This window comes from Myotis brandtii, unplaced genomic scaffold (assembly GCF_000412655.1).
Source record: "Myotis brandtii unplaced genomic scaffold, ASM41265v1 scaffold469, whole genome shotgun sequence".
Taxonomy (NCBI): Eukaryota; Metazoa; Chordata; class Mammalia; order Chiroptera; family Vespertilionidae; genus Myotis; species Myotis brandtii.
In genome coordinates this window covers 1065544-1076084 of record NW_005367911.1, presented here as the reverse complement: position 1 = coordinate 1076084, position 10541 = coordinate 1065544, and the positions used below count along the sequence as shown (strand labels likewise).

General features: G+C 45.5%; 1 protein-coding gene across 9 annotated transcripts in view; it reads right to left on the bottom strand.

Annotated features, from left to right (window-relative positions):
- Positions 1–10541, bottom strand: part of LOC102241062 (signal transducer and activator of transcription 5B) — a 60885-nt gene that overhangs the window by 15017 nt on the left and 35327 nt on the right. For 4 of the 9 annotated variants that reach the window (XM_005875740.2, XM_005875735.2, XM_014547243.1 and 1 more), the window contains exons 2-5: positions 7576–7712; positions 4123–4251; positions 2935–3024; positions 1904–2078 (exon numbers count right to left, since the gene is read on the bottom strand). In XM_005875740.2, the coding sequence (XP_005875802.1) occupies positions 1904–2078; positions 2935–3024; positions 4123–4251; positions 7576–7712 (531 nt within the window). Of the gene's footprint in view, positions 1–1903; positions 2079–2934; positions 3025–4122; positions 4280–7575; positions 7716–10541 lie in introns of those variants that run through there. The other 5 variants (XM_005875739.2, XM_005875734.2, XM_005875737.2 and 2 more) reach the window with 3 other exon arrangements.

Here is a 10541-nt window from a genome sequence, read left to right as displayed (position 1 = left end):
TCTCTCTCTCTCTCTCTCTCTCTCTCTCTCTCTCTCCATGTCTTCAGGTGGGGATTTAAAATAAATTAAGTAAGTTAAGAAAAAAAAAGTAGCAATATTCTCTCAGGAAACGGAGGCAATTCTCTTCATATTAGCTTTAGGAAGCTCATCAATGGTAGGAATAGGGAGTCAGTGAGGCATAATTACCCTCTTTAAAAATATCAGTTATGAAATACTTAAGACATAGGGAAGGGAGAAAGAATCATATAAAAACACCTGTGAATTCATAACCCACATTAAACAATCAAACATTTCCCAATTAAAGCCACCTGCTCACCTCCACAGCTTGCGATCCCATCCCCCGCCTAGGGAAACACTATCCTAACTTCTGGGGTAATTATGCGCAGCCAATAGCCATTTTGAACACCCAGTGTCCTTCCTCGGGCTGAGTCAAGAAGATGTGAGCATCAGCATGTCTTGGTCGAGCTGCTGGCAGGCCTCTGAGGGCCACGTCACACTGACCTAGGCCCTGCCCCAAGGTCACACAGGCTGGGAAGGACCAAAGCAACTCTAGGCAGCCAGGAAGAGCCCAGAACGAGAAGGGGATTCGGAGAGATGGCCCCCATCTCACTGCAGGGGCCTGAGCAGGAAGAGCATCGTCCAGCAGGGCACACAGCAGGGTCGTCCGGGTGCCACCTCAGGATCCTGCCACCACAGGGAGGTGGTGGTGTCCCCAACACCTGGTGCGGCCTCCCTATGCGAGCGACCCAGTTAGGTTTCTCCTGGCAATTTGCAGACGTTTCTGGGAAGGCCGCCAGGAGATGTGGGGCAATTGTCTGCTCCACTGGAGGGAACTGAGCCTTCTCTGCACAACAGATCAATAGTCTGTGTTTCTGATGGTGAACTTGATAAATGAGACGGAACTGACATTGCATGATGGGTACAAGCCCAAACCAGAACCAAACCCAAACCCATACATAGGAAACAGAAAACCCAAGAATAGGATCATCGATATGGTGACCAGTCCACGGCCTGGGAGAGAACTAACAGCTTGGCTATCCTGTTCCCCCATCTGGGAAGTGGGCTTCCCCCCACCCCCCACCCCGGGGCCAGTCAGGTATGGAATCAGATGGGAAGAAGACATGCTAGAATCATCCCACCGACATCTACTCAACACCTACTGTGATTCAGGCAATGTGCTGGCCTGAGGGTATAGAGATGTAAGACGCAGTCCCTTCTCAAAGAATTTACATCCTAGTGGGGAAGACACAGTTAATAAACAGTATCGATATAGTTACAGGACGGCGCCCACACGCTTGGTATTGGAAGAGCACACTGCATGTGTGTGTGTGTGTGTGTGTGTGTGTGTGTGTGTGTGTGTTTGAATGGCTGGTTCGTGCAGCAAAGGCTTCTCTGAGGAAACCACTGCCACACTGCCGGGCTCCCACAAGGACAACAGAGGGCGCTGTTGAGGCTCCACAGCCTCTGGGCTGACTCTGAAGTTCTCTGTACCCAGACTGCCAGGCTGGATTCCCACCAGGAAGGGGGGCCTTTGTCTACCGGCAACTGATGTGCCCCAGGATGGCCTCTCTGAATAGCTGTGCCGAACATGAAAAGTTTGTCACCAGAAACACAGTCCTGAGCCCTTATACTGGCCCTGCTCAGAGAGTGAAGCAGCATTTAAAACACAAAACCACCGTCTGGGTGCTGTCTACTGGACTGGGAGCGCTTCCTGCAAGACCAGGAGCTGGCTGGGTATGGGAAGCCTGAGTGAGAGCCACACTCTCCGAAGGCAAGCCTTTGCCTTCTCCCCTTCCCAGGCCTCATCTTCCCAACGCGAATGACTCCCTGATGCTCCAGAGAAAGGCAGCTGGTTCTCTCCCGACAGGACCTGAGCTTCTTCCCAGCCCCACTCCCGCCTCACCTTGGATCCTCAGGCTCTCCTGGTACTGGATGATGAAGTACTCCTGAGTCTGCTGCAGCTTCTTCAGTTCGTTCTCGGTGTCCTGCGTGACCAGCCGCAGCTCCTCAAAGGTCTGGTTGATCTGAAGGTGTTTCTGGGACATGATGTCGGCAAGACTCCCGGCTGGAGAGGCACCCTGGACACAGAGCGGGGGCAGAGTGCCGGCAGCAGTGAGCTGGGCAGTGAGGACGGGAGACCACTCAGGCCTCAATGCAAGGGATCGGCCAGCACCTATCACGGGGATGAAACCCCAAAACCTTAATTTTGAGTCCTAGGAGTTGCAAACGTCATTTGTGAGAATTGGTGTAGAGTCGGAAAAGAGGAGGAAAGGGGGCGCTGGCGGACCATGGCATCTTCCTAAAACATAGCAGGAATTCCTAGTGCCGCTCTGGCCTCCACCAGACTATCCCAATCACGGTCCATCTAATTCCCTTCAAAGTTACCTGGGTTTTCCTACTAATGATGATGACCCCTGGGGACAAAGTGGGGAACAGGCAGGTGAACACACAGTGTCTTTGCTCTCATTCAAGACCTACTTGTGACTGAGGGGAGAGGGAATCAGGGGAACCTCTCCCAGGTATCATCCTGGAGACCCCAAAGTGAAGTTACAGGGGTGGGAGGCGCATCCACAAGGGCTTTGTGGACCCAGGCATTGAAGTGACCTGGTCTGATCCATTCCTTCACCAGCTGGCTGAGAGAAGGCGGGCAGAAGTCTCACCTGAATATAGACATGACTTGACTGAAAAATTATTCATTGGGGGTTGAATTACTTCACACCTGTGCACATTGTTTTGTGGCTGCAAGCTCATCAAGGCTATAAATCAGTTAAGACCAGAGTACAGCCTTCTATTTCCTGTTGCCTCTTAGGACAAGACTCTGTTTATAGAGACACCAATAGGTGCGCCCCGAGTCATCATGACAAACGGGGTCCAGAGGGAAGTGGGCAAGATGGGGTTTCCCAACTCCTCTCCCCACACCCAGGGGACACTCACATTGTTGGCTTCTCGGACCAGCCTCTGCTCATTGTACAGAATGTGCCGGATGCAGCGGACCAGCTCCATGGGGCAGCGGTCATACGTGTTCTGAAAGAATCCAAGAGCAGACATCACTCTGTCCCCCTCCATGCTACGGGCCTAACCCCACCTTGGAGGAGACTCCTAGAGACACGGCGGTGTAATCATGAGATAAGCTGCTCCTTCAATATCAATGGGGGACAAGGAAAGCACCTTGTAAAAAACCTAACTACGTAAGAAGGTAAGAGCATTTCATTTCTTGCACCCTAAATTTGCCCACAGTACTAGGGCATCATTCTTGGACACAGGAGAAATACACTTCAAAAGGCCACCTCAGAGGAGAACCTGGACACCACCTTGCTGGGCAATGCAAATCACTCCGCCAGCGACGGGGAGATGGGCGCTGTACGTCTCCAGATGTGGCACCGTGAGAAGGACGCAACAGCCTTCAGGGTGCTGATCACGGTTGTGTAACCTGAATCTAATCATGAGGAAACGCCACACAAACCCAACATGAGATACGTTTTATCTTTAAGGAGTAGAGGAGCTAAATTACTTCAGAGTGTCAGTGTCACTAAAGACAAAGAAAGGCTGAGACACAGTTCCAGATTAAAGGCAATTAAAGAGACATGATGACTAGACGCAAGAGGTGACGTTGGACTGGATCCTGGACCGGAGGGGGTGGAAATAAATGCCCTAAAGGGCATCAAGTCATTTGCCAAGATGGGGAGACAGACATAAAGTCACCCGAAGGTGTTCTATCAACGTACAGTTTACTGACGGTGATGACTGGACGACAACGATGTAAGAGACGGCGCATACTCTTAGGAAACGGACGCTGCAGTACTTGGGGCAAAGGGACATGATGTGCACAACTTACTCTCAAGTGACCAAAAAAACATGGGTATGCGGAGAGCATATGATAAAGCAAACGTTAACAATGGGGGTCTTTGTATCAACCTTGCAACTTTTTGAAAACTTGACATTATTTTCAAATACAAAGTTTAAAAAGAGCTACAACCGTGACAATAAACAACAGGAGCTTTAGGCAGGCAACTCGACCACGACGACAACGCTGGGCTGAAGAGAAAGAAGCTCTCTGGAGGGAGAACTGAATGGAGGAGGCCCGCCTGGGGCAGGCAGCGGCGACCCAGCGCTCGCACCCACCTGCAGCTGCGTGGCGTAGTGCCCCAGCTTGATCTTCAGCAAGAACCCATCTTCCCCCACCTGGTGCTCCGCCTTCTTCTGCAGCTCCTGCACCAGGCCCTCCAGGAGCTGGGTGGCCTTAATGTTCTCCTGTGGATTATCAAGATCTATTGAGTCCCTAGGGGAAAAAAATTACATACATATGTATACATACATGCACATGAGCCTATATCAACGCAGCCTCAACACATCACACCTTGTCTTTGGCTAAAGAGATTTCGGCGTAAAGCTCACTGCACATTTTAGGAGAGTTCCATTCAAATGGACTAGATGCCTACATGCACCTAATCCTAATCCACTGACTACCTGAGTGGACTGGATAAGAGTCTATTTTCTTTCTTTCTTTTTTTTTTTTTTAACAATGTGCTGCTCTTTCTCCTTCCTCCTACTCACTTGCTGTGGTGCTCACGCTGCCCGCTGGGAATGAAGGGAGCGGGAAGTGCTCTGTGCACACTGAAGGAAGCAGGGCTCCGATAATTTCCTATTTATAGTCGCCCCTTCACGGTGTAAGGGGCACAATGTCGAGAATGTTCTACTTTTTTTTTTTCCACCCTGGAATGGTTCTGTATGTTGCTAATGTCACATAAAGTATTTTCTTAAGGCAGGTGAAACAACATTTATTGCTGTTCCTAAGAAGCCTTGGAAATGATTCATTCAGACAGACTCTTCCTACGAGCATCTACACAAGTCGCAGACGTGGGACCTGCAGGCAACACTAACTCCCCCGGGGAACCAGAGACTCTGTATTGATGCAGAGCCAGGTGATGGTGACAGGGCTTGGATGGCCTCCCTTCCTCCCTCTCTCCTTCCCCCGTTCTCAACCCCCCTCCCAGACACTCTCATGTTTTAAACAATTTAAGGCAACAGTTGCTATTTGGCAGAACTTAATTACTCAGCTCACTGGAGAAACCAAACAGCTATCAGACTGAAATAATATTCAATTACTGTTGCTCGAGTCTAACGCCAAACAAGAGATTCGGTGCTCGCTAAAAAGTGCTGTCATCTCTAACCCCATCATGTCAGTTAGCAACGAATTTCAAATGGAGGCACAAACAGGAGTACCACACGCTGGTAACGGACTTCATCAAACGAGGTGCTGAAATAGGCGCTTGGAGAAGGCAGCAGAGAAAGTCAAATGTTAAATGGGCATGTTCTATGGACTAAATAAAATACATATTGAATAAAAGCCTGGAAGGAAGGAATGGCGGCCCAGCATGCACCCCTGTGTCAACCGGCAATAACGCTCCTCGTCCGAGGAAGCCGTTCTTGAGAAGATCCAGTCTCGTGGAAAACAAGTACTGGTTCTTGTACTTAATTCTCTGTCCTTCCCCCCAGCCCCTCCCCCCAAATATTTTATTACCGTAAACATGAAGAACTGGACATTTTTATTAAAATCTTTACACTCTTTTTTTAAAATATATTTTTATTGATTTCAGAAATGAAGGGAGAAGGAGAGACAGACACATCCATGATAAGAGAGAATCATTGATTGGCTGCCTCCTGCACACCCCCGACTGGGGATCGAGCCCACAACCTGGGCTTTTGCCCTAATCGAATTGTGATCTCCTGGTTCATCGGTCAACGTTCAACCACTGAGCCATGCCGGCCGGGCTAAAATCTTTATATTCTTAAGAAAACCCAAACTAAGGAAAATTCTAGAGTTATTGAGGTGGTAACTTCGTAAGTTAAATAAATGTCTAATAACTATGTTGTATACCTGAAACGAATACAATATTGTATGCCACTGTCATTGGAAAAAAAATTTTTTTAACTAAATAAAATTCAGATTTCCTTTAATATCAACACAAGCCTCTTAACATTTGCTCAGTAAGAAGACGACGTGGAAACTCTACCCAACGACATTTTAAATAAACAGAAACCTCCTATTAATGTTTTTCTGAACTCCTCGAGATCTTTAAAAAAGAAAAGGAAATGGAAAAGCACTAAGCACGGTGCAGTTGACACGCTCACACTTAGCTCTCCTTTTTCTCACTTAATTACACGAGGCTGAGATTTTTTTTTAAATTGCCTAGAAAATTGCCTTCCCGGTGCTCTCTCGTTTCTGGAGAGAAATTCGCTACTAATACACAATTGCGACTATTCCAAGGCAGCGTGACTGCCAGGGATACAGCCCTCCTCGAACAGCAGCATAAAGGCCGTCTCCTCCCGGGCTCTGTCGGAGAGGCCACGCCGCCCGCAAGGGTGCAGGCCTGGAGCGGAGGATGAGTCTGTCAGCTCAGACTGACCGGCTGGTGACAAACCAACCTGCTCCCGGCCCGGAGCAGAGCAGCGGGCATCGGGCTGCCTGGCGTGCACTAACGTCAGTGAGAAATATCTCTATCAGTTGACTGCGTTGTACTAATTCTAAAAGAGTTTAAAAACAATCCCCGCCCTGAATATATAATAAAGAGTAATTTGGAAAATAAGAAAAATAAACATGCTTGTTAAATCTGCCATCAAGATATAATTATTGTTAATATTTTGGTGTATCGTCTTTTAGTCTTTACGTGTACATATAATTTACATATAAATTTGAAAACACCAATGTCTCTCCATTGTTAAATTTGTTAACAATACATTTTTTAAAAATTATGTGAATGGACATACCTTATCTGTCCCATTCAGCACTAAATTCTATGTGAACAAAGGTTTTAATTTTTTCATAGGAACTCTACTACCTACGACTCTGCTAGGCACCCTACAGGCACTCAAAACATTTGTTAATTGGTTTTAACTAGCTGCAATGCTCAAATGTTTTTAGCCAGAATATACTATTAAAGAGAAGATATCCTATTTTTTAAAAAATATTTTTTAAATTGATTTCAGAGAGGAAGGGAGAGGGAGAGAGAGATAGAAACATCAATGATGGGAGAGAATCATTGATCGGCTGCCTCCTGCACGCCCCGCACTGGGGATCGAGCCCACAACCTGTGACCTCATAGGTCAATGCTCAACCACTGAGCCATGCCGGTCGGGTGGAAGATATCCTATTTTTAAAATCCTAAGAGTCATGCTATCTTTCTAAAATTTCAGATGGCGCTAAATACCTCTTCATGGGTCAGGATTTTTTTTTTTAAGGTATAAGTTTTGGAGTCCCCATCATGTTATCTTCCAAATTTAAATATGCTTGTGCTGCCCTGACTGGTTTGGCTCAGTGGATAGAGCGTCGGCCTGCGGACTCAGGGGTCCCAGGTTCAATTCCGGTCAAGGGCATGTACCTGGGTTGCGAGCACATCCCCAGTAGGGGGTGTGCAGGAGGCAGCTGATCAATGTTCTCTCTCATCGATGTTTCTAACTCTCTATCCCTCTCCCTTCCTCTCTGTAAAAAACCAATAAAATATATTTAAAAATAAATAAATAAATAAATATGCTTGTGCTTCATGAAATATGATGGAGAAAAGTCGGTTCACTTACCAAGGTTGGCTTTCGATCCACTGGGATAAGTAATGGCGCACCTCGATGGGGAAATGCTGGCCGTACAAGGCTTGCATCTGATGGAGGGCATCTCCTTGCAGCTGCTGGGCCTGGATCCACACAGCCATGTTTACAATCTGCTAAACAAACAATCGGTGGTTTGGGTGGTTTTATTTCTTCCCCTTTTAAATCCACTAGAGTAAACATTAATATAGTTATTAAAGATAATTGCTTTTTAAGCCCTTTTTGGTAGATTGAAGGTCAGGGTTCTTGAACTGAATTTTAGCGTTACAATGTTTTCAGGATGTAGGTGTTCCGTGTGGCCATGGGAAGCTATCGAGGTGGGTCCATAAAGCTCTGACTATACAATATACTGAAGTCCTAGAAGCAAAAGTGCAAAGGGGAAGAACTGCCTATAGCTTCGATATCATAGACATTTTCTTCACTTTTGTTCCGAACTTGAAGCAACAGTAAGCAGCATCTGAACAGTCATGATGAATAATTAGCATGGGGATTTTTTAAAAATCACTTGTTTTAGATTCTTATTTTGACTTTTAGGAATTACAATAAACATACTGCCATTTTGAAAAAGACCCAGTAAAAGGAAAGTGAAAATATGTAAAGCATGGATTGAACCCTATGTATTATGACTAGTTACCTAAGCAACAATGCTTTGCACACAAAGGGCACAACTTTATTGGAAAAATACCCCAAGGTTCACCTTCTGAGTTATTGCTAAGGAATTTATGAAGCAATGCTCTGTTAAATTATAGCCTTTAAAAATCTTTCCGACATAACAACAATACATTCCAGCTAAGAGTCAGAAACAAGAACCATTATATTTCCAATACGGGTAGATTTTTAAAATATGCTCTTGATTTCAAAAAAAACGGTCTTATAAAACTACCAAGATGCCTTCTCAGACCCACCTGAGAATTTTAAATTCATTTGGCAGAAACTCTGTGGGCTTAACCTGATTGCAGCGGTAACATGACTTTCATGTACACAGAAGGGACTAACACGGAATCTTGCTCTAACACTGATCCCTAATGTAGACTCCGGTATAAGGCAGGGCTATCTTTAATCCCATCCAAAATCAATTTGGCTATTGATCGGCACCATTCTCCCAAGAGCTGTTATAGCCAGGGTCCAGTGAGTTAGAGCTTGCTTTTGTTGAATACCAGAGACGACACGTGTGTGTTAGGAAACAAAAATCCCATCTCTGTTAGTTATCGCTGTCCAACAGTGTAACACTGAGCTATTTATGGGACTCGCCAGTTAGCCAACAGTGAGGTGTGGGGAGGGTGCCAGTTACCTATTTTAGGCTTGTGCAATGCTATAGAGCACTTGAGCGGTGTGCAATTTTATTTAGAGCTTTGGGGCATGAAGGCTGGGATCCCTAAGATCACCCAAGACATCAAATTTCAATGGCTGAGAGTTTACTGGGAGAAGGAGTCTTGGATAGAAGAGCTCCCTCCACGTGATCATCAAACATCTGGAAGGCATTTGATTGTACAATGTCATTTTTAATCAAATAAATCATGTCCCAAGATTTTGGAAACTTGGAATAGACACCGAAGCATGTTTTTTGGATAAAAGGTAAAGGGATGGATGGGTGGGTGGATGAAGGCGCTTAGGCATTTACACGTACGGAAGAATGAAAAAAGCATGAAGAAAAGAATGCAGGTTTTAATCTCTTTTAGTGAAGGGAACTGGGGAGAAGACCTCACCATAGCTCTTGTAGCGACCGTGTGAAAGATACCAACAGATACAAAAACAACCTTGCATCCTGCATTCATTAACTGCATTGACCCAAGAGACAAAAGAAGGAAAACGTTTCTCTCCTCAGCGACTCCTTCTCAATCCACCCAAGTAACATAACATTCTGGTCACTATCCTCCGTCTACTTTATTTTCTCCATACCATGGATCACTTCCTGACATTTATCACATATTTGTCTACTGTCTCCCTACCAGGGAGAAGTCACCACAAACACAATGACTTTGTTTTGTTCACTGCTTCTTCTCTTGGGCCTAGAACAGTGCCTGGCACATTAGCAAGCAGTAACTTTTTTTGTTGCATAAATAAATGTATACACACAGTTTGGTCAAATCTATAGATACCAGTATGAAATACCCAGGCAAGAAATGGAAACAAATTTTATAACTGGGATGACTTTATAATTTGGATGAGTCTATATTTACAAGGGTCTATTTGTTCCTTAATAACATTTGCCACAATCTGTCATTTTTCCTTTTAGTTTCTGTTAATTGGTTTTTGTCTATCTTCCCCACTGAACTCTGAAGAACGGTGAGTGAAAAGAGCACTGTTATTCGCCTCTGTGACATGCAAGTAGTCAATAAACACTTGCTGAGTGATTAAATACACACCAAATATGTGGCAAATATTTCACATGTCCTGCTGTCTGAGCATATTCCAGGGGAGTCTATTATTGTTTTTGTGTTTTTGTTTTTGTTAATCCTTACCTGAGGATATTTTTTCCATTGATTTTGTTTGCAGCGGTTCTCAACCTGTGGGTCGCGACCCCTTTGGCGGTCGAACGACCCTTTCACAGGGGTCGCCTAAGACCATCCTGCATATCAGATATTTACATTACGATTCATAACAGTAGCAACATTACAGTTATGAAGTAGCAATGAACATAATTTTATGGTTGGGTCACAACATGAGGAACTGTATTTAAAGGGCCAGAAGGTTGAGAACCAGAGGAGAAGGAAGGGAGAGAAATATCGAGATAAATATCGATGTGAGAGAGATACATCGATTGGCTGTCTCCCGCACATGCCCAACTGGGGCCGGGGATTGAGCATGCAACCGAGATACGTGCCCTTCGGTGCATGGATTGATGCTCTAACCACTAATCACACTGGTCAGGGCCTATTATTGTTTTAAGAAAGACCATGGTGATATGCCACATATGTAGGGGTACTATACAGACGTCACAC